This window comes from Strongyloides ratti, scaffold srae_scaffold0000007 (assembly GCF_001040885.1).
Source record: "Strongyloides ratti genome assembly S_ratti_ED321, scaffold srae_scaffold0000007".
Taxonomy (NCBI): Eukaryota; Metazoa; Nematoda; class Chromadorea; order Rhabditida; family Strongyloididae; genus Strongyloides; species Strongyloides ratti.
Genome location: NW_020171525.1, coordinates 8,171 through 32,870, shown reverse-complemented (window position 1 = coordinate 32,870; position 24,700 = coordinate 8,171). Strand labels below are relative to the sequence as shown.

The 24,700-nt window shown below is 27.6% G+C and overlaps 7 protein-coding genes across 7 annotated transcripts; 2 read left to right on the top strand and 5 right to left on the bottom strand.

Annotated features, from left to right (window-relative positions):
- Positions 1-99: 99 nt before the first annotated feature.
- SRAE_0000066900 (Reverse transcriptase domain-containing protein) lies at positions 100-4,802 on the bottom strand (the record flags this gene model as incomplete). Its single annotated transcript, XM_024646591.1, has 4 exons — positions 100-502; positions 1,531-1,794; positions 1,996-2,347; positions 4,580-4,802. The coding sequence occupies 4 exons, from the start codon at positions 4,800-4,802 to the stop codon at positions 100-102; spliced, it is 1,242 nt and encodes a 413-aa protein (XP_024500757.1).
- A 499-nt stretch (positions 4,803-5,301) lies between these two features.
- On the bottom strand, positions 5,302-6,367 carry SRAE_0000066800 (Aspartic peptidase domain-containing protein; the record flags this gene model as incomplete). The annotated part of the gene is made up of 2 exons (XM_024646590.1): positions 5,302-5,990; positions 6,058-6,367. The coding sequence occupies 2 exons, from the start codon at positions 6,365-6,367 to the stop codon at positions 5,302-5,304; spliced, it is 999 nt and encodes a 332-aa protein (XP_024500756.1).
- Positions 6,368-9,657: 3,290 nt separating this feature from the next.
- On the top strand, positions 9,658-16,049 carry SRAE_0000066700 (Reverse transcriptase domain and Integrase,catalytic core domain and Ribonuclease H-like domain and AT hook-like family and Aspartic peptidase domain-containing protein; the record flags this gene model as incomplete). The annotated part of the gene is made up of 2 exons (XM_024646589.1): positions 9,658-14,861; positions 15,023-16,049. 2 exons carry the CDS (start codon positions 9,658-9,660, stop codon positions 16,047-16,049), a joined length of 6,231 nt encoding a protein of 2,076 aa, XP_024500755.1.
- Positions 16,050-16,728: 679 nt separating this feature from the next.
- Positions 16,729-17,027, bottom strand: SRAE_0000066600 (Hypothetical protein; the record flags this gene model as incomplete). Its single annotated transcript, XM_024646588.1, has 2 exons — positions 16,729-16,736; positions 16,793-17,027. 2 exons carry the CDS (start codon positions 17,025-17,027, stop codon positions 16,729-16,731), a joined length of 243 nt encoding a protein of 80 aa, XP_024500754.1.
- Positions 17,028-19,594: 2,567 nt separating this feature from the next.
- Positions 19,595-19,969, bottom strand: SRAE_0000066500 (Hypothetical protein; the record flags this gene model as incomplete). Its single annotated transcript, XM_024646587.1, has 1 exon — positions 19,595-19,969. One exon carries the CDS (start codon positions 19,967-19,969, stop codon positions 19,595-19,597), a length of 375 nt encoding a protein of 124 aa, XP_024500753.1.
- A 1,456-nt stretch (positions 19,970-21,425) lies between these two features.
- SRAE_0000066400 (Hypothetical protein) lies at positions 21,426-21,773 on the bottom strand (the record flags this gene model as incomplete). The annotated part of the gene is made up of 1 exon (XM_024646584.1): positions 21,426-21,773. One exon carries the CDS (start codon positions 21,771-21,773, stop codon positions 21,426-21,428), a length of 348 nt encoding a protein of 115 aa, XP_024500752.1.
- A 2,419-nt stretch (positions 21,774-24,192) lies between these two features.
- SRAE_0000066300 (Hypothetical protein) lies at positions 24,193-24,399 on the top strand (the record flags this gene model as incomplete). The annotated part of the gene is made up of 1 exon (XM_024646583.1): positions 24,193-24,399. The coding sequence occupies one exon, from the start codon at positions 24,193-24,195 to the stop codon at positions 24,397-24,399; it is 207 nt and encodes a 68-aa protein (XP_024500751.1).
- Between the last annotated feature and the right edge of the window lie 301 nt (positions 24,400-24,700).

Sequence of the window (24,700 nt, the reverse complement as noted above, 5' to 3'; positions counted from 1 at the left end):
TCTTATCAGTTAGGGCTTTTTTTTTATAGTGATAGAAAAAGTTTCTCTTTAAGATAGGCTATATATTGGTTTTATTTTTTAATAACTAATGCCTTAGGCTCAAAACTTTTCAAATGCCCTGATATAACAATTTTCCAAAGTCATTGCTCTTTTTGCACATGAATAAGGAATATTTATATAATTTACACTTGTTGCAAGAAGATTTTTAAAAACTTTATTATAACTTTTAAATCTTTTTGATGAAAATACCGCAAAATCAGTATGGTTTTTTTTAAAAACTTTTGCATAATGTAAAATTAGATGTTCTTTTAATGTTATATCATGGTTTTCATGGATTAAAGCTGGCCTAGCATTAAAATAAATATCAATTTTTTCTTCAAGTTTATGAATATCGTCATCTGTTAATCCATGAGATGATGTTATTACTTGAATTTTATTTAAACTTTCAGTAAAAGAAAGTAAAGCAATAAAAATATTGCTGTTTGATAAACAAAATAATCTTCTATTTTTTTTATAATAGATATTAAAGTTTTCAAAAGAGAGACTTGTTGTGCTTCAGACATGAAAAATTTGTTCCTTTGGAAACACTTATTATTTGAGAGAGAGCTAATTCTATTTTTTATTTTTATTCCAGTCATTGATTTCCTTATATATGTGAGTTTATTTTCTTTCACATATTTAATTGCGTAATTTTCAATTTCATACTTATTAACTCTATAAATATTAACAAGAATATTTAAAATAACAACATTTGCATGCGCAATCAACCCTTTCTCAATGTCATGGAGAGCATCTACAGTGTAACTTAATTCTAATGAAAGATTAGGATTGTAGATTCAACACGTAAATCGTCTAAAATTTTTGTATAAAATGTTTAGTCCTACATATATACTTTCCGAAATTAAAAATTACTTCTTTCTGTAACTCCCGTAGAAAACTCTTGAGTTATTTTTTGATTGTTAATAGCTGTTTTAAAGGCTATAACATATTCAGACATAAATTTATTGGTCATGAGTTTTCTAAATCATTGTTTGTATATATCCATACTTTTTTTTTCTCATCTTCCTTCTGCATATTAGATTCATCTACTTCATAGATTTTACCGTCCTTTTTTTTTTTGATTGTATCCTGTTGGATTATTTTGTTTACAACAGTTTCAGATGTTATGACTATTTTTCTTTTACGTGAATATTCATTATCATTAGCTGATATTCTATTTAAAAGGTACCAAGTATTTTCATGATGCTTACACAATCGACAACTATTTGATGAAAGGGATATAAAGCTAATATCTATTTGAAAAAAATAACCAAGCATATAATTATCATCTGCAACATGTTTAACATTGAGAATATGTTTTACACCATTTAAAGTAAGTTTGCAATTTTTAATTATTTTCAAAATTGTAGCTATAAGTTTTTATACTTTTCCATTTTAGTAGTTGCAGAGATATTGAATCCAAAAAGGCATATAGACGTCAACTTAGATGATTTAATCGTTTTTAAATAAAGTATTTTAAAAGAAATATACATTATATAACTAAAAGAAGCTGATGGTTTAATAGGATTTCTAAGTTGAATTTCATCCATGTATAAAACGATATCTATTTTTCCATTGTCAAAATTAATTTCATTACGGATACAAAAATTCTTTACAACTTTGGAAACATTAACAGTGTATAATCTTTTTTCTTTTATCTGTTTAATTTCATCCTCTATTAAAGCAAAATTATTTGTAGTAAATTCACTAATTTTTTTATCAGGATCTATATCAACATACTTAATATCTTCTTCACTGGAACAAATTTTGTTTAAAAGATTTGTTTAAACAAAACTTGAAACTTTATCTTTACTTTGCATCATTATAATTTTTATAACATTTTCAATATCTCGTATAAGAGAACTGTTGCTTTTATGTTTTTTGAATATTATTGCAAGAATTTTTTCTGAATCATAATCATTTATGGATAAAAAAACTATTTCTGGAATAACTGACTCAATTTTTTTATTATCAATATTAAAATCATCATCAAATTCATCTTCTTTATTGGCTGCAGTGGAAATTAAATTATTATCATCAATCTCATTTGTATTAATTGAGTAATTCAATTGATTAGTCCTAAAAGGTTTTTTTCTAGTTATATTTAATCCATGATATTGCTCCAAATGATAATAATACCGATTTAATTTCATTCCTCTAGTGATTTTTGTATTTCTATTTAAACAATTGCCCATTCGACATTTTCCAATAAGAATATTTTCATCACCAAAGTGTGGTTGTTTTATGTGTAGTTTCCATTCATTTATATGAACGTCGCAGAAACAAACTAGGCACTTAATCATTTTATCTAAAAAAAAATTATAAGCATATTATAAAAAAAAGTTTATTTGAAAGAAACAAATTAGCAAAAATTTATACAAAAATAAATTAAAAAAAATTAATACAAAAAATATAATAAAAAAAATAATATTTAATTTATTTTTTCTCTAAATTTATCGAGATTTTGTTTTAATTTTTTTGAAAAATATATATTATTTTTCCCTAATACATTTTCTAATCTTTTGAACAATTCTTCGTGCTTTGTATATACTTTTTTTTCATTTAATGTTCCTACAAAAAAAATAGATTGTATTGGAGATTTAAATTTTTTGATAAGTTCTCCCACCTTCATTACTGCAATAAAGTTTTCTTCTCTAACAAATTTAATCTCTTCATCATTTGTAGAATCCTGGAAAAAAACAAAGTTCATATCTATTAAAAAAAAGAAAACAAAATTTCTTCTGGAGATATGTGTCTTAGTTGATTTTTTGATTTATCAGATTCCTTTTGACAATAATTTTCAACTCGTATGCAAACATTATCAACATATTTTTCAACAGTATTAATTTTTACCTTTGAATTTTGTTTTCTTATTGTCAAACATCTGCTAAATTTTTTACCATTTATATCAAAATTTATGTTGTATAAATTTTTTGCAGTTTCCAAAAATACTATACGTGAATTGCGACCATCATGTTTATCTTCTTTTGAGAAAGGGCTTTTAAAAAAAACATCCACCAAATATCTTGCAACTTTTTTTACATTTTTTTCTTGTATGTTCGTTTGAAAAAATTTAAAATCCTTAGTGTTTTCATATTTTTAAGTTTGGTTTCATAAGCAGTTCTTTTTGCACTTTTTATTAACGATAGAATTAAACTGTTAGTTTCCATTGTTTAATATATTGTAAATGTCTTAATAATTGGTTTTATAACTAATTTTATTAATTGTTGTCGTGTGGAATAATTTTACTCTTTAAGGTATCAATTTTGTTTAATGATCCTTGGAAAAACACTTATATGTTTTTTTTAAAAAAAGAATATTTGGTAAAATATTATCTGTAAATTAATTTTATAATTTTAGCTTGCTACATTTTTAGGTATTGTTATTATTACATAGGAAGAGTAGTTTTGAAAAAAAAATGCAAGTTTATGTGTAGTTAATCATATTATAATATTTCTTAGGTATTCCTATTGTATAGAAGAAAAGTTTTATAAAAATTGTAAGTTCATATATAATTTACTATATTATAATATATTTTAGCCATTACTATTGTATATGAGAAAATTTCTTGGAAAAATTGTAAGTTTATATATAATTAAGCATAATATAATTTATTTTAGGTACTAACTATTATTACATAACAAAGAAATTAGTGGAAAAAAAGAAAACATTTATTATTTATATAATTAATTAATAACTTTATATAATTATAAATTTGTGTTAATAAAATTTCTTTTTATTTATTTGATTTGTGATTATTTAATAGTACTCCTTTATATGTAAGAATATATGCACTTTAAATATGTGCATAATATCTGCACTTATCGAAATTATTAAAATTTTCGACTTTATGTGCAAAATTTCTGCACTTAACTTTTTTTGTGTATCTTATTAAACATTCCTGGTAAATGTTTATTTGTTAAATCATAATATTGTAACTCTATTATATATGAGATATATTTTAAGTCTGTAAAATTTTTAATAAACGGTTTTAAACTTTTAGAATCTGTGTACCATATAACTTTATTTCCAATTATCCAATGTTTAATTTTTTTAAAAAATAATACTCCAGCAATTAATTCAAGATGGCAACTAGAGTAGTTTCAAGAGGTTTTAGGTTTACTTTTTGACCAAAAGGTTACAGGTCTATAACTTTTCCCATAAGTTTGACATAAAATTCCAGCGTATCCTACTTGTGAAGCATCCGTAAATATAATAAGAGGTAATTTAAGGTTAAAGTAAGCAAGAACACGATTTGAGATAAGTTTATTTTTTACATTTATGAAAGCTTCTTCTGCTTCATCTGTCTATTCAAATTTCCTATTTTTTTTGAATAGTTCAAATAAAGGTGACATAATTATGGAGTACCTAGGTATAAATTGGTTGAAAAATCCAAATGCGCTAACAAAAGAACGTAGCTGTTTTAATGTTGTAGGTCTAGAAATCTTTTTTATTAATTTAACAGATTTTTTATCAGATTGAATTCCATTTTTTGAGATAGTATGACCGAGAAATTTGACTTTCTTAGATAAGAATATACATTTTTCTGGTGAGATTTTAAGACCAAAATTTTTCAATGCTTGTAAAGTATTTTTAATAATACTTTTATGAATTTCAGCATTATCTTCAGTTGCTATTAATAAGTCATCAAAATAACATTCAGCTTCTGGTATATCTTTTGTAACAATGTCCATAATCCACTGACATATAAAAGGTGAATTCTTATATCCTTGTGGAAGTCGTAGGTATTTGAGGTTCCCCATGGGGTTATTATTCCGAACATATCAGTGTCCTCCTCTTGTAGAACAAACTGATGAAAACATGAAGTTAGGTCCAATTTTGAAAAGAGAGCTGTTCCTTTTAATTGCAACATATCTCTTAGAACCTTAGATGGATACTGAGATTTAATGGTGATTTTATTAAGGGATCTCAAGTCAACAGTAAGACGAAATGTTCCATTCGGCTTTTTGACAAAAAGAACATTATATAAATACTTACAATATAGAGTAGGTTTTAGAACTTCTGTTTCCACTAATTTATAAATTTCTTCTTTTGCAGATTCTATTATGGTAGGTGGTATAGGATATCTTTTTAATTCACTGGGAAGTTTATCAATAAAGTGTTATTTTGGTACAAGTATAGAACATTTTTCTATATCAATTTTATCTTTACTAAAGACTTTTTTAAATTCTGGGAATTTCCTTTAACATTAAATTTTATTTCAGGTTCCTCTAATCTCATATTATTAATAACGAAACTTTCTTATTGTTCAATTATGTTAAATAAAGGAATTTTAACATTTTTAATAGTGATATGGTTTTCTTCAAAGTTAAATATTTTTCTACCAAGCTTTTCTAATAAAGTGGTTCCTAATATGAAGTCATAAATAGGGTCCATCGCTAAATTATTACAGATTTCAGTTCTTTCTTGGATATTAAATGAACCAAATTTTAAAATAAAATACCCTCGTCCAATAAGTTTACTTTGATTTTGTCTGCCATAAATTAAAGTTGATGTTGATTTTTCTATCCTCATATACAGTTTTTCAGATAAACTTTTCTTTATTAAACAAATTGTTGCTCCGGAATCTATTAAAGTTGTTACAGATTTACTATTTATTGTTAGACTAATTATGAAAAGTTTACCATGAGAGATTTCAGATTCTTTTATTAAATTAACTTTCTTATCATTAGAATTTGATTGATTTTGCTTTTTAAGACATTCTTTTTCTAAATGATTATTATATCCACAATAATTACAGTGTAACTTTTTTTTAAAACTTCCTCTTTTATGTGAGTCATTTTTCTTTTTATTTCTCTTACTTGAAATATATGTAGAATGTATATCGTTTATTAAATCAGCCAATAAAGCATAATTTTCCTTATAAGTAATTTTTCTATGTATTTCATCTCTGTGAGAAACTATGTTTGATATTCTACTATACTGATATTCTAATAAGGTTCTTAGGTTTAGATGAGATACAGTTGATTTTATCAAGTTCCCAAATTCAAAAAAAACTATTTATTAATTTATCTTCTCTCCAATCCAATTTAAAATATTTTAATTTTTGAACAGCGGTTGTGATAGAAGTCTTTCCACCAAAATTGGCAACTAATATTTCAGAAGTTTGTTCATATGTAGTATTTGAATCACTATGTAATTCAAGAATATCAATCATATGATCAGGTAATTTAGTTATTAAAGCAGAAACTTTCTTACTTTCTTCAACAATTCCATCTAAATCTAAAAATCTAATAAATCTTTTTGTATAACTGTCGATTAGTTCTTTATGTTCATCATAACTTGGAGAAATTGCCCATGAAGTCATTGTAGTTGGAGATGTATATTAACTCAAATTTAAATAACTTATACTTGTGGATGATAAAACTGATTCGGTTGTAATACTTTCAGTTAATTGATATATATTCAATAGATCCTTAAAGAACTCTGTTATTATTTTGTCTCGAAGGGGTAGAAATTTAACATCAAATTTAATAATTTTACTAATAATATGTTAATCTATTGATAGGTTTCCTGATAACGTTTTTATTATACTTAGAACGATGTTCGCTCTTTTTTTAAAAGAATTAGATTCTGATTCAAATCAAGAGCTTTTACTAATGTCCATAAAATTTTTAGACTATTCTTTTTAATTTTTATCCTTTTTAAGTTTGTATCTTTTTAATTTTTAAATGCCACGGATTTTCTTAAATTGGTAATAATAATAATGTGCACGTATGGATGTCTAGAACTTTGTCTTCTAGATTCCTTCAAAATAATAATATAGCTAGCTTTTAATTAAATTTCTCTTGCTAATCTTGAGAGAAGAAGTTATCCTTTTTAAGTCGGGATAATATAGTTTGTGTTTTATGTAGATGTCTAGAGCTTTGCTTTCTAGATTCTTTTTAATTTAGGATAACTGTCTTATAGATCTTCTTGAATGGTATATTTTCTTAATTTAGATGAAACTTGAATAATTTTGTATGGAATGCTCTATGGGTCTCACAATCCAGTAGTCCTGATTCTGAAGTTTAGATATGCTCTATGGGTTCACAATCTTTTTGCCTATTACAGTCACTTGATCTGAACAGGTACTGATAAGGTTTTTGATGACACCTTATCTTAATCTCCCTCTTAATGTATTAGGGTTACCAAATTGGTTCACGACGTCAAAATGATAATTAAATTGTTGATTTTTCTTCCAATAATCAATAATTGACTAATAAAACTTCCAAACCTCATTGTCCAGTAATAAAAACATATTATTTGGCCTATAGTCCTGATTCTTGCCCGAAGTATCTCCAATTAATCAACACACTCTCAATTTGAATTATATCTTTTATTATAAGTTTAAATAAAAGTGTAAGACAATGAGAGATAGAGATATTCAAAGTATTACTATAAAATAAAGAAAGACGCGCCTTATTCTTTTAGAATCTATTAAATTAAATGAAATTATTTTAAATATAACTTACTATTTATGGAATTAAATAAGTTTAAAGCAGGATTCAAAATTCTTTTTCGATTTTACAATATCTAACCCTTAAAACAATAAAAGGAAGATTCTAAGAAATAAGCGCGATAGATAATGATAATAATAATAATGATAGAAAGAATTTACATTAAAATTTCTTACAAAATAACTACTTAAATATTAAAATTTAGCTAGCCATGAAGCCTACAACAAAAAAAGATGAAGGGTTTTAGATCGTTTGAAAACAATTAATCACCCATAATGAGTTGCGCTTATTACTGAACAAAATAATAATTGTAATTGTTTACCAAAATATTTTTTTATATATTATAATTTTTTTAAATATAAAGAATTTTTTATCTCATATATTTTTTTATGTAAATTTAAAATATATTATTTAATTTAAAAAAATATAAGAATTAGTAAAATAAGAGCACTTTGAAACCCCAATACTATTCAATAGTTTATTTAATTTTACAACTGAACAAATATTTTGGCACAAATTATGTAAATAGCTATTATTATACTTATGAAAATTATTAATTTACTTACTATTTTTGTTTTTATAAACTTTTCTAATGTTTTTTTTATTATTAAGTAATTTCTCAATTATTCTAACTTTTATAATTACAATAAATTAATTTGCTTATATTAATAGTTTGGTATTAAAAAGAGAAAGAAATAAAAATTATTATTTTTTTATCTTTTCGTTACTTTTATACTTAGTTTTATCGTTTTCTGTTTAACTGTTTTTTATTTAATGTTAATTTTTATATTAATATTTCTCTGCTTATATTATTAAACTTAGAAAACATTTATTACATAGGAAAATATATTATTGTGGTAGTAGTCCTGATTTTGTCCCGAAGTACATCCTAAGTTCAAGTTCCCAAAAAAAGCATACCAGAAGATTAATAATATATTTTTATAAACTAGTAATAATTAAAAAAATATTAAAGTATAAAAGAAAACGTTTTTTTTCTAGAATTCATTTATGATAAATAATTACAATTATTAACTTACTATGATAAGTTATTAAATGATCTAACACAGGATAAATATAAATAAGTATTCTTTATATAGAATAGTAGTAATTAAATCCTTGTAAAAAAAATTTTATATAATCAATGAGAATGTGGTTCTAGAAAGATAATTGTCTAAAAATATATATAAACAATAAAAGTAAGACAAAATTCTTTATTAAATAATTTAAACACATTAAAAATATAATAATAATTATTAAGCAAATCTTGTCATGAATGAGTTTTTTCTTTTGATGACATTGTAAGCACCGCCTACTCTTTGGCATATAAAAGGCTTCCCAACTAACTGAATAGTTAGTCTAAATCTCGATTACTTTATATTTTATATATTGTATAATGTTTATATGTTGTTAATAAAAGGTTTACATGGAGGTTCCACCGATTATTTTACCAGCTCCCCGCTACCCTACATTTTATTAAAACCCCTATTTTAATATCTGAGAAAATCGCGAATTCTCAATCTGTCCCTAATTTCTCCATTTCTCTTATACGATTAAGATCCCTTAATATTTTATTAATTTTATTTTAATATAATCCCCAACTTTACACTAAACTACTAACTACATCTAAACTAGATTTTGACTCACTGTATACAATTGACAGAATGTACTACATTTAATAGAGCACTGAAATACTTGGTTCCACGACTGGAACACCACATTTATTTCGACGATAATTAGTTTATTTAATATTACCCAATTCTTTTCGTAATATTATATTAGACCTTGAATGTGTTTCCCATTAAAATTTTTTTTTTTTTATGGCCATCAATCATTCACCATAAGGCCATGGCAAGATGGCAATTATATCTCAAATACTAGACCTTCGAGATACATAATTATCCCTATGACGATGTCCTCGACGAACATCCCTATTTCGATAGAAGTCATACCGGACGCTCTTCTGTCTGAAGTGAATTAGGCCCGCCCACATTCGTGTGATATATATTCACTAATATCTAGATAAAGCTCACCCTTTTCCACATTAGTAATAGCCTCGGCACCGTTTACTTTTTAATTTTGCGCAATGAAAAAAATCTTTAAACGGAACACTACTAAATTAGATGAGCATCACAACGCTTTCGTTGTGTCCTTCAATGCTATGAAGCCCTTATGGCTTCAAGAGCAAAGAAAAGGATTGCATCTTTCTGCTGACGAGCAGAATGCAATATTAAGCAATCAACGCAGCGCCCTCGAGCGTCTGATCCAAAATAACGGATTAGACCTCACCTACTATTCTAGTCACTTCCCGCTGCCTTTATTGAACGAAAGTGATCTACACCTCCAGCTTCTCCCGCACGAGAAAGAACTGGATGACACTTTCTGTAGAGAGATAGGAAAAATAGTTCCCTATCTCACCAACTCTACTATTCAAGGTGTAGAAGCTTATGTACGTGCACTGGACACAGCAATGTTGTCCATAGCTAAAAACGCATCTAGGAAAGCCATTCTAGATAAATTAGCAGTGCACTATGTCCCAGTCCTTCTCTCTCAAGAGAACGGACTAATCAAGACTTATTACGAGACTAGTCTAAATTCGACTAATCTCCCCGCGTTAAAATCTCTTCTAGGTACTTTTCGCACAATCATTCAATTGATGGAAGATGACGGCCATAGGGCCAACCTAGGAACATCTCCATCACCCCCTAAACAGAATAACTTCCCTATAGGTGGTTATTCTACGCGTTTTGAAGATTATGTTTTGCGTATAGACGGAATCCGCATGGATTCCATGGAAATGCATAATAACCAAGCACTTCAAAACGAGCGTCGTAGACAATTTGTGTCTGGTTTAGACGAAAATCTTCGTATTCTTGTTAACCCCCCTGGTTTTGATTGCCATTGGCACGTCTTTAAACAGGCTTATTTTAACGGTTTCAGTAGATTGTACCCATCAGTTCCTCTGTTTGGTAAACGACCCATTAACTCAACTGGCCGTAAGAATAATAAGAACAAGAATAATACTAACCATAATAGTAATACTACTAACCACAATAATAATCATACTAACAAGTCTTCTAATAACAAGAAGCAAGGGAAAAAGCGTACCTTTCATAACAAAAAGGGTAACAATAAAAATAACACTTATACTAACCCCAATTTCTTACAACCTAATCAGCATAATAACGGTAACAGTAAGGGTAATAATAATTATAAGAAAAATTCTAACAAATATAACAAGCAAATTAACACGATTGCAGCAGAAGTTAGAGAACAACGTTCTTTACTTTCCTCTTTGATAGATAAGTTATCTCTCTTCGACATACCTAGAGCCACGCTAACAGTAGTCTGCTTAATGGCTTTATGTATTCCCAGCTCCGCATGGATCTGTCAGAGAAACCCTCCTCATTACCCACTAACTTTCCGTCAATCAACTTATAAGTTAGATGATATCCAAAGCATGGACGTTAGTCTGATGACAGAGTTATGCAAAGAAGAGGATTATCACGCTGCTGTTCGAGTCGGTGACATTATACTTACGGACGGTTCTTTCTTTTCACGAGAAACTTTCTCTGAAGCAGTAGAGCCAGCCAAATGTACACCTTTCATCAGTTACCTGAATAAATCTAATGATGACGTCTTCTTAGGACGTCTTACAACTGACCGCTTAACGGCAGTTGGTTTTGATTTACTTTTAGATATTTATGCTTATCATCATGCATTTAATGAATCCTGTCCCTCTGCTGGAGATGAAGAACGTTCCATTCCTTTGGGTCGTAACGTACCTGTATCACCCATACGAAAACGCAAACGCCCTGATGGTTTCGACGTTAACAACTCTCCGGAATTATCTGAAATGAAACAGAGTAATGCTATTAAAACTGATCGTATACGTGATTTGGAAAATGAAATTTTACGCTTACACGATAAAGCTAATCTAGCTTATCAAGCCCTTAGAGACGACCAGAAGAAATCTGACTCCCTCAACTCTAAAATACTTAATCTTGAATCAGAACTTACAAAAGCCCGTGATTTGGCAACAGATGCCAACGACCAACTCATTGTCACTCGAAAAACAATGAACGATCTTAAGATGGAACTCTCTGATCTTAAGGAAACACACTCTAACCAACTTACCTTATCGGAAGGTACACAGAATGCTATAGTTGCCGTTCAGCAAGCTCATAAACAAAAGCTTGCCTCCTTGAAAAGCGAACACGAAAATGCACTACAGACTTCCCGTAAAACGCATCAATCTGCCATAGCTGCATTAAGAAAAGAATTATCGTCTGCTTGTGATAACCGTATCAAAGCCGCTGAATCCAAAGCAACACAGTCTACCCTACTTCAACGTGAACAAGATAAACTTGCTTTCCAGAAGGAAGTGGAACGTGTAAAAGCTGAGTGTAAGCGCGAGAAAGACAACGAATTAATTCACATGCGATCTATATTTGATTCTCAATTAGAAGAAGTCAAGAAATGCATCCCGGCAACCAATGATATCAAGATGGAGACTGATAACACGCAAGCTTACTTGGAGAAGATATCCGATCAAGCCCGCACTATCAGTTCTTTACAGCAAGTTATAAACGCACATGATTCTAAAACTCTTGCACATACACCTAATTTCGATCCTGCATTATGCACATCATATAATAATTTTGTAACCTTTTTAGAACATGTTAAACATCTAAATGTTTCTGATGCCATGACTACCTTACCCAGTAGCATTGTATCTTTACTTACATTTATTTCTACAATAATTGGTACCCGTTTACTTAGTATGCGTCGTAATCGACATAATGATCAACAATACACCCTGGATACTTCACCTAGGTTACCAACTTTTAACTCCTTACCAACCGAATCATCTCCATTATGGAAATTTGGCGATGGTCCCGTTAAAAACACCATCAACGCTATCCTAACTGAAGCTCTTCCGACCTTACGTTGGATGCTTGACGGATTCCCTATCCTCGTCTTACTGGATACCGGAGCATCCATCAATGTCCTTCATTCTAGTATCGTTTCTCGATTAACTTCCTCTTATACTAAACGACCAATTTCCGAAGACCTTATCGCTTCTTCCGCTAATGGTTCTTCCATCTCTTTAGAAGCTAATATCACTATTGAGATTCAAATTGGGAATGAAAAGATATTATTTGACTGTTATGTTAGCCCTGACATCAATCACGATCTTATAGTTGGCCAGCCTGGTCTCCGTTCATTTGGTGATTTCTCCCTTCAATGGTCATCAGGTACTATAACTTTAGGTTCTCATAAATTTTCAATGAATAATACCTTTCCTTTCCGCAACACACAAGAAGAATTTATTAATCCTCGTAGTACAACAGTACTGAATCCAAAGATTATTGATAAACCTTTTGGCGACGGTACACCAGTTTACGCAATAACTAACCCCTACTTCAAAGGTAATAATCGTCTTCTTACTTATAATACAGCTTCCCCTGTTTATAATCAACGAATTAGTTATGTTATTGACAATCATGGTAACAACCCTGTCACCATCCCTAGAAATACATTATTAGGATATGTTACTTTAATCGAAACTATTTCTGATTCAGAAATACGAATAACCAATAATGGTTATAGTAGTGATGAAGCCGACATTTGTGATCGCCTTCCTCCCTATCCATCCACTAATGAGAGTAATCCACTAGATAAACAATCATTTCTTAAATTAATTCGTGTCCCAGATTCCATTCTGGACGAAACAACATCCGTTGCCTTTAACACCCTGTTATGGAAATACCGTGAAGTATTTTACGAATATAATAGCTCTCCTGGTCTCTATACCGGACCTGAAGCATTGGAACTACAAACAGTACCACATGACCTTCCTCGTCCAATTAGAGCCCCTAGATATACTTTAGAGAAAGAAAATGAAGTCGCTCGACAAGTTGAGGACATGTTAAACAATGACATGATTGAGCCCTCACGAACTCCATATCTATCACGTATTAATTTAGTTAAAAAGAAAAACAATGCATGGCGATTTGTTGTTGACTTTAGGAACATTAATAAACTAATACAACCACAATCACATCACATTCCACGCATTGATACTATCTTAGATAAAGCTTCAGGAAAAGCTTTTTATACATCTCTCGATTTAAAGAATGGCTTTCACCAATTAACTTTAGATAAAAATAGTCGTTATCTTACAGGTTTTCCCACACACATGGGGATATTCCATTATAAACGGATACCCATGGGATTAGTTGGCAGCCCCGATTTCTTTAACTACGTTATGGAAAACGTTTTTAGTGATACGAACAACTTCGTTTACCTAGATGACATTCTTCTAACTAATGATAGTGTTTCTGAACATCTAACTAATATATCATCCGCACTGGACAAAGCAAAACGCTTTGGCCTTCGTTTCTCTCTCGATAAATGCCTCTTCTTTCAATCTTCCTTGGAATATTTAGGTTTCCTAATCTCCAGCGAAGGTATTCGCCCTAACCCGGCCAAGACAGAAGCTCTCTCTAAGAAACCAATACCTAGAAACGAAAAAGAACTGCGTTCCTTTTTAGGCGCAGCAAATTACTATAGAAAGCATATACCTTCTTATAGTTCAATAGCTAACATCTTATATGATTGTACCTCTAATTTTCTCTGGACTTCTAAACATACCGAAGCCTTTGAACAACTTAAAGATGCAATAATTAAAGCATGTACTTTAGCTCCACCACGCCCTTCTATACCTTTTACAATACTAACCGATGCTAGCATCCAAGGTATAGGATCAGCCCTAATGCAAGAAGGAAGACCAATAGCCTTCGCTTCTCGCACATTGAAGAAAGCCGAACTTATGTATGCCCCAGTACAACTGGAAGCACTAGGTTTAGTTTTCGCTCTTAAATCTTTTAGCCCTTATATTTATGGTAAACGTACCACAATCTTAACAGATCAGAGTAGTCTCCTTAGCTTAATGACTAAATCTGATGTTTCGAATATTCTTGACCGATACAAAAATTATATAATGGGTTTTGATCTTGACATTAAATACATTAAAGGCACAGATAACACCGTTGCTGACTATCTTAGTCGCACCGTTTTTAATCTTGAATTAACATCTACTGATTCTAAATATATTGATGCCTTTCCACCAGTAACTAGTTATTTACAACTTCCATACAATCTTTCAATGTTTAGTAATTATCTTAATGAAAAAGAGCGTTTAACCTATCCTGATTGTAAAATTAACTCACGAGGAAAGACTCGCTTCTTCGTACCTCAATTATTACGCTTCTTATTACTAACACGCTGGCATGAACATCCTTTACTAGGTAATCATAACGGCTTTGATAAAGGATCTGCTAAATTTAAAGAATTATTTTTGTGGCCTGCTATGGACCATGACATTAAGAAATCTTGGTCCCTATGTAATAAATGTATTGTTAACAAACATCACCCATCGCTTACAGCACAGTGGCTGTTAAAGAAATTCCACTACCTCCTGAGCCTTGGCACACGCTTAGTCTTGATCATATAGTGATTAGTGAAAATCACTACGCTTTAGTACTAATTGATGAATTTAGCAAATTCGTTATAATCCGTCGCACTCCTAACCTAGGAGCCGCAGCAGTAATACATATTCTTCAGGAAATCATTTTTTTATTAGGATGTCCTGTTATTTTGAAATCCGATAATGGACCTGCATTTATCTCTCATGCTTTTAATGAATTTTGTAAAACTTTTGGCCTTCAACATCATCTCGTTTCCGCCTACAATCACCAAGGTAATGGTATAGTAGAACGTTTCAACCGAACAATTCGAGAATCCATCCGCTTATACAAACAAACTAATCTAGATGACATTCTTTGGACATCGCAATACGCTCATAACTTTAGTTATCTTACTAATCAACATGGAAAACCTAAAGAATTTATACTGAATACACCTGATCGTTGGCTTAATGATACTTATAGCAATAATCAACTATCGGGGAGAAAAGATCTGCTAATCTTTATGAAACATCAGTTAGATCCAAAGAAATCAACAAAGGAACAAGACAATAAGAAGACATTAAAGAAAGGTACAATAGTATTCAAAAGAAATCCAGCAGCTCACAAAAATGACTCGCAATTTGATGGACCCTACATCATAATGGAAAACATTCATGGAGATTCATATTTAATCCAAAAATCTTCCCAAAGTGGCAGACCCATTGGTACACCATTTAAATCAAACGCAAGACTACTTAAAGTAGCACCACAAGCAATGCAGCAGGAATTGAAGAAGATTCAACAAGAAGAAGTTCAAACACCTATCAGTGATGAACTAACAAACAAAATAACACAAAATGAGCAACCTCAACGAAAACGAGGACGACCTAAGAAAATACCAGCAGTTGTTAATAAACTGCCAGAAAAGGATGCAAAGGATACTCGCAAACGCGGACGTCCTCGCAAGAATAAAAGAAAGGAAAATAAAGATCCTGCACAGACTTCTACAAAGAAGCGTGGCAGACCAAAGAAAAATATACAATTGAATGAAACTTCATCCAATGTATCAAATAAACTCTAATTTCCAACGAAATTGAAATTAACATCATTAATCTTTTTCCTTATCAACTTCCATTTCTTTAAACAAAATTTTCAATAATCCAATCATTTAATTCAAAAACTGCTACATAACACACATTAGTACATGGATAATACGTATTATCCAATATTATTCTCTTGAATAATAATTTTCATATATTCATAATCCCTTTAGATATAACATCATTATTAACATTAATATTATCAATTACATTGTTTTTGTTTAATAATCCACCCTTTTATTGTATTATTACATTTCTTAACTTTATGAATCATATGTTTAATCACTGTTTACTATTATCAACATTATTAACTTTATCCAATACCTTTGTTAATTATTTTCATTTTATGATATTAATTAATCAACTACCTTATTGTAACATTTATATTGTTTCATTATAATTATTAGTTGATTTTAACAATCTCCTAATTATATTTCACTCAATAATTGTACTCATTTTTCTCCAATGCTAACGCATCTCATTTCATTCAACTACTTTTACCCAAACTCCTTAAACTATTACTTAGACAATAGACAAACAAAAATAACAAACAACAACAACAAAAAAAAAAAAAAAAAAAACAAAAACAAAAATAGAGAGAGGACTTTATTAACACAAAAAAAAGAAATACAATATTTTCTTAAAACTGATACAGCAACTCTATTTATCTATAAATGACATAAAAATAAACAAAAGATTGATTAAAAACATAGAATAAACATACTTGAAGGATATAAATACTGGTTTGGAGGTATAAGAGGTGAAAATGGATTGGGGAGGGGGGGGGGGACCCCACCCTCCCGCTTCTTCTCACGATGCCGTCTACGATAGTAGACGACATACGCGAGAAGAAGCACCACAACTACTACCAATAGAATTGTTGCTATTTCCAATCGTAAGTTTATATTGGCAGTAGCTGTGGCGACGGTTGGTTCAGTGAGGTACTTGTCGTGAGGCATCCTGGATACTGGAGAATTGAAACTAAAAAGAAAACAAAATTGAAACAGAATAAAACAATGAAAATAAGAAAAAACGGCACGAAATAATAAGAAAAAATTAAAAATAATGACATAAGAATGACATTAGTTAAAGAATAATAGAAAACGTGGCAGAAAAACGTTACTCCAAAGTTGACAAGTTTTCGCGTCGGGACGCAAAAATCCCGCGGAAAAAAAAAAAAAAAAAAAGAATCAAAACAACACCAAATATGGTTAATTTTGGAGAATCAACTATCAAATACCTTTAATTTATTAATTTTATATTATTTTTTATCTTTCTTCCTTTTTTCCTTTATTTTTGCCATTGCAAGACCCTTTTTATGCCAAAAATGGTTAAAGCATTATAATTAATGCTTTTTCGGGGGATGTAAGCACCGCCTACTCTTTGGCATATAAAAGGCTTCCCAACTAACTGAATAGTTAGTCTAAATCTCGATTACTTTATATTTTATATATTGTATAATGTTTATATGTTGTTAATAAAAGGTTTACAACATGACAATAATAATTAAAATAATTATATAAATTAAAAATAATAATTTCATCAAATTTCGATCTTTAAAATATTTTATTAACACCAAAAAGAGGTGATTAAACACGCCTCTGGGACATAGTTAACGCATTAAAGTTAAAAGTTCTCTTAATATAGTTATACTATATTACTACATATCTAAGCAAATAAGAAGTTAATTAAAAAATAATTTAAGTATTTTTTGTTAATTTTTTTTTATTTTATTGCATTTTTAATTTAAGATATATTTTATGATACAACGATATTCTATTCTTTAATGTTGATTTAATTTTTTTGTATATTTAAAAGTTTCAATCTTTAACTTTGTAATATATTTTTTATTTATATTTTTAAAATATAACGGGTAAAAATTTAACTTTTAATAATATTTAAATTTTTAGTTTTGTATTGACCTGTTGTCTTAACTCTTTAAAATGTTAAAAATAAAGATAATAAGAAATCAACAAAAAAAACTGTTTTTTTTTATAAAGTTAACATAAAAAAGTTTGTATTAAATAATCACACATAAAATTAAATCCATCATCTACGAAGGGTGTATTGCACAATTAATTTTTTTTCATATTCATTTATAGACTCTAATTTTTCATATGTAAAAATTACCAAAATACAATACATTTATTTTTTTTTGCATTTACTGTTAATATGAATGATAACTATTTTAAAATAAAATGTTTATGTTAAAAATTATTAAATGTATATATTCTTTGTTTTTAAAATAAATATACAAAAAATTTTGAAGACGAACAATCAGTTTATTTTTTTACATGATATATTTTCTGATAATTAACATGAAAAATACAATAAAATTTACTTCATTTTTAAAAATATTGAATAAATTTAAATTTGATAAATTTCTTTTATAACGTATATTTTTGGAATATATTTAATTAATAAAAATAAAAGATTTTATAAATATTTTCCTAGTATTTTTACATATAATTTTGCACAAGATTGAGTGGAAATGTATTTTATAAAATTTACAAATAAATTATCTTTTACTAAAAATTTACATACATTTATTAAAGTAATGCTTTACTTACAAAAAATCATCTTAACAAAGTGATATATTATTATTATTACAATTTTATGATTTTTATAAATTAAATATAACTGAAATTAAGGAAAATATTTCAACATTTTTTTTGACGTTTTTCTATTACCAAATAAGTTTCTAAATTTCATAAAATTTTTAGCAAAAATTTTTGAGAATGTACAATACATTTTGATAATTGTGAATATGGTAGAAAACTTAAAAAATTTTAGAAATGATAGAATCTTTTTCTATTGTTAAGAGTATGTTATTATTTATGTTTTCTTTTATATAATTTATTGTTAATAAATATACTTATTTAAAGTTTTCATGTAATTTTAATATTTTATCAATATAATTAAAATAATTTCTTTTTACTTGCATGAATATGATATTAAAAGAAAATTATTTTAAATCATTTACTCTATAGAAAAAAAAATATAAACTGCTAAATTGCTTATATTTAGCATTTATTGATTAAGTAATATTTATGTGATGAAAATCAATAGGTAATTCTGGTCTCAGAAACAAAGGCAAAGATATAACAATAATTTATTGAAATTTCTAATATTAGATAATATAAAAAAAACTAAATAAAATTAATTTTTGTAATAATAATTTTATGCTTGCTCAAGATATTTACTTGGTTTTTATGTTTAATATTGAATCCCCTAATTAGTAGGTTAAATAAGTTTAATGTATTTCTAAATGTATATAAAATATAATTTAAGAAAGATCATAAAATTAATTTAATGAAAATTTTATCTATTTCATATCTTTTATAGAGTTAATTTTGACGATTATATTTAAATAATCATTTATTTAATCAAATATATAACTGATTGTTATATAGTTGAATTATCTTTTATTTTTTAAGATTGTAAATCAGAATCTTTACAAAAAAGCTTCACATCAGAGGAGTAAGTTTTTAACATCTTTCTCTTATTTTTTATATAACATATGAAATTAATCGGTATCTATTATTGTAGATGGTCTTTCATTCTTAACATCCCATTTATGTCCATCTTCCTTAACTCCTTTTCTTACAAGTATAATTTGTTTTTTCTTAAAGGGGTTCTCTTTATAAACTTGTCCATCTTTCAATTTTAGCTTTCTCAACGTTTCTATAGAATATATATAATTATATATTAATTGTTTGTTATATAAATAATTTTCAACTTCATCTTCTATGTTCATAGAAGTATTTTTAATTTCAGATTCTAACATTTCATTCGGTTGATATGTGTATATTTGAAATACTGAGTAACCATTTGGTTGTATTTTTTTATTAATGTAAAAAACAGCTATTTCTAAATGTTTTTCAAGGTTTTCATCTTTCATATAAGAATCATTTTTTATTTTCGAGACCGTATCTTTTAATATTTTTACATATATTTCTTCATAGCGATTTCTATGTCGACATTCTGTGGTTGTTTTATGTTATACTGCAATTTTTTTTAAAAATTTCTTCATATTACTTGCAACTAAATTTGATGCATTATTTGTAACAATATATATTGGTTTTCCATGTCAATATATCATTGTTGAAATTATCTTTATAATTTCTAAATCATTTCCATCGTGTATTATATTTGCCAATAAGTATTTACTAAATACATCTACACATGCTAATATTGCACATCTTTTACCTTTTCATGTGAAGAAACCTGTTAGATCAATTGTCCATATTTGATTTGGATAGTCTAGTGCAATTGTTATTTAGTAACTTGTATCTTTTCTTATAGGATTATTTAATTGACAATTTATACATTCATTTGTTATTGTATCACATTTCTTTTGTAAGTTTGGAATATAATATTTTCTTTTTATTGTTTTATATAATTTCGTGGTTCTATAATGTTCTTGTACATGACATTGTTTTATTAAATTATTTTATAATTCTTCAGGAATATATATAATAAATTTCTTTTCTTTTATTATTCCAAATGTTTCATCGATATTTTTGAAATTATTTTTAGTTATAAATTCTTCTGATTCCAATAATTTATCTTTTACTTGTGTTTTTTTATAAATTCTATAGTTAATTAATTAATTTAATGCTTATTGTTAGATATTTTTTGTTAGATCTGTTCATCCGTAAGTTTGTCTTTTCAGAAGTTTCTGTTTTTCTTAATCTTCCACTTTTTATTTTTATTTTATCATTTGTATTTATACAAATTCCATTTTTAACTATTAGTGTATTTGTTTCACACTATGATAATTTTTCTAATTGTTTGAAATAAGGCACAGTTTTAAGTATATCATTGACTATTATGATTTTATTCCCAGTATTTCTTAAAAATTCTTTTTCACTTATAAGAATTTCTTTGTATATGAGTATCCTGTAAATTTTAGAGTTATTTTCTCAATTGTTCTATACATTTTTAAGGGTTTGCTTGAATTTAATGTATGTATATCTATATTCACATTCATTTCATATTTTAGGCCGTTTTCTTGTGCTATTCTTTTGCACAGAATTGTTTTTGATGCTCCTGTATCAAAAGAAGCTTTCATGGATTTACTATTTAAGTTTAACTCTTTTGATTAGAAGATTATGTGGAGTTGGTATTCAAACTATTTTGTTAACTGTTTCTTTATTTTTTCTATAATCACCTGTCTTCAGCTTTTTCTTTTTGAATTTACAGTTTTTTATAAAGTGTCCTTTGTATTAGCAATGTTCACATGACTGATTTGTAAAATTGATATATTTATTCTTATTTGTATTTTTTTTGAAAATTTTCTATTTCTTTGAATTTATAGTAAATTTTCAAATTGCAGTGTTGTTTCAATTTATGAACTAAATTATTGGCAATTTATTAAAAATCATTTCGTTTTCAACTTTGTCCATAAGTTTCCAAATTTTATCAGATTCAGACATGTTTTCCACTTGGTCAAGAAGTTGTTCTAGTTTTTCACATTGTTGTCTAAATGTCCTAACATTATTATAAACTTTGAAATTTCTTATAAGATAACGATTTGCTTCTGTTTGAATTTTTCCACCAAATTTTGCAATTATTTCTTCGTTTAGTGCTTGAAACGTTGATTTTCGTTTTACAGGTAAACGCATTATGAATCTGCATACATCTTTGCACATTTTACTTTTTAGTGCTTGTATTTTTGTTTCATAATCTGTTATTTTAACCATTTTAAAAGGATCTACTATTCTTTCAACAGTAATGTCAATTCCTTGACCTTCTGCTGCTTTAAATGTAGGAATGTCGTTTCATAGACCTAAAAACATGATAATTTTTTTTTCTGAATGATTTTTTCAGAGTTAAACACAATTATTCATTTTCTATCAAATTATTACGGTAATTTTGATAATTTTTCTTGTCGTCTAATTTTGATGACTCTTTTTTTTCAACAACTTCAATATTTGAAATTTAGACTCGATGTCTTTTTGGTTTTTTCAATTAAAAACTTTGTTAAAAATATCTTTTTTTTTTATCAGAATTGTATATTTATCATTTCATTATACTTCTTGATAAAAAAAATTTTTTTTAAGTTTTTTCTTTTAGTTGAAATAACAGTTTGTAATTATTTGATTTAAACGACAAAATAAAAATAAAAAAAATTTTTTTTTAATTTTATTAAATTAAATAAATAAAAAATTAATAAAATTATTAATAAATTAGTAAATTATATATTAATATAAGCGACTTCTTGTAGAGTATCGAGAAAGCCGGTCCATAAATTATTTTTATTTGTCCGTCGCAAGGCAAAATCCCACAGACACTTCTTCATGTCTTTTTTGTTTTTGATTTGCTGGAATCATTAATTTGAAGCCGTTTCACCTCTCTTCTATGATATTTGCATGAATACAAGTTTGTGAATGTTTGAAACTTACACTATGGTTTACTGTATAGTGCTTGAACCCCAATTGTTCTTCAATTTTGTTGTAACCTCGCTAAATATCAGTGTGAATAATAGAGCCAGGTGCGACGTGCTTTTTTATGATGTCAAGAAGCGTATCACTGTTCTGCTTCTTAACAGAAACAACGAAACACGTCTTTCCTTCGTCTTTTTTACACCGCTTACAACTCTAACTCCATCTACAAAGTGCTCCTTTTTTTTACTTCTATTTACCCATTTTGGTTTCGTATATTTCCACAACGATGTCTTCTTCATCGATAACACAATCTTTGGTTTTCAAAACATTCGCCTCAATTTTACGAAAATATTTTAAGAATGCACAAACAATCGCACTACTGACTTTACATTAATCTATTATTGAAGTTACTGGAGCCTTCAACAACCATAGGTAAGCCATGTAAAGAAACTTACAAAAAGAAAGGCACTGACCAGCGAAAAGCGTTAGCATGGAATAATGACAATGACAAGATTCCATCCTGCAACGATTGTTCAGGATAAATTTGGAACTTGGACCTTTGTGATTTTAATTTTTATATTTTTAAATTTTGGTTTGGTTTATACTGAATAAAACCTTTAGAAAGGTTTAGGACATTGTAAGCAGACGAAATAATAAAGAAAAAAAACGTAAGTAGAAAATAAGAAAAAAATAAATAAATAATAATAAATTTTAAATAATTTTGTATTTTCGTGTTCATTACAGGTGGATGCGCGTTTTTTTGTTGAGACTGTTTTGTTAATAAAGTAATTGAATTTCTTGTCGATTTAGTTTGATTGGGTGCTCCAGTACTTAAATTTTTTACTCGTTCAATTCTTGGCACTTGCGCTCTTTCTACAATTTTTTTTGTTACATCTGAAGAGAAATTTCGTCTTTAAAAAAGTAGTTGAGTTTTTACATTTAGGACATTCCATTTCTTTTCTTATTAATTTCTAATCTTGGAAAAACTGAAAGCTGCTTTCAAGTCGAAGAAAATGTTTCTTTAAGTATTCATTGCTAGAATTGAAGTTATTTTAGATGCATTTTGAGTAAATAAGTATGTAAAAATTGTTAACAGTTAAAGTTTGTGATCAAATATCAAATCCCAAATCATTTACCTTCTTTTTTTATTACTTTTGAAAAAAAAAGACTTTTTTCAATGAAAATGGGTTGTTTTTTTAATGATTTTATAAAATGATTAAAAAAAATTTTATTTATGTGATAAGAAATTTTTTTTGCTTTTTATTTTCTTTTTCTTCTTTTTCCTCTTTTTTTATCTTTTTCCTTATAATTCTTTGTTTTTTAGTGTAAAAAAATTTTTGTTTCTGATTTCCTATGTTTTTTTATGTTATTAAAATAAAAAAAAATTTTATTTAAAAAAGTTTTTTTAGGTGTCATTAACTCTAAAAGAGATCCCAGATACAAATTTATTATTAATAAACAAAGCGGTAAATCACATAGACAAAATAAGTTTATTTGAAGGTCAGAAAGAATACTTTGTGATTCAACATTATCTTAAATTAGGATCTTATAATGGAAAAAAAAGTATTCTTAGATGATTTACAAATTATTGAATTCAAGTAAAGAAGAGTAATTTAGCGATATGGTGGCCAAAGAAATTAATTCAAACAATTATTAAAATCACTCATGATTATAATGGTTATTATTCTTATTAAAAGATGAAGAATATCTAAGTAGACTAGTATTTTTTAAAAATATGTTTTCTGAAATTTTAAAATATCTTACTTCTTGTAATATTTGTAAGAAAAGAAATGTAGCTCCAAAGATTGACCCCCTTTTTCGCATTGTTACCAATGATATGCCTCTTCATACAATCTCATCTAATATTATTGGACCAATGTCTAATTCGAACGGATATAAATACCCTTTAAATGTTTCTGATAATGCTTCAAGATTCTTGTGATGCATATCTTTAAGAACTCAATCTGCTGATGAAATTATCTTTAAAATGACTACACAAATACTTTACAAATTTGGATTTCCATTATTCTTTAAAACTGATGGTGGTGGAAATTGAAAAATTAATTTTTCAATGATTTCTTATCAAATTTTAAATATTTTCATACCTTTTACAGTCTTTAACATAGCAGAGACAATGCCATAGTTGAAAGATCATTTGGTACTATTAAAGCAAGTTTAAACAAATTAAGTAAACTGAAAAAAAAATCTTAAGATAGCTATTTGCCAAGTGTAGCGAATCATTT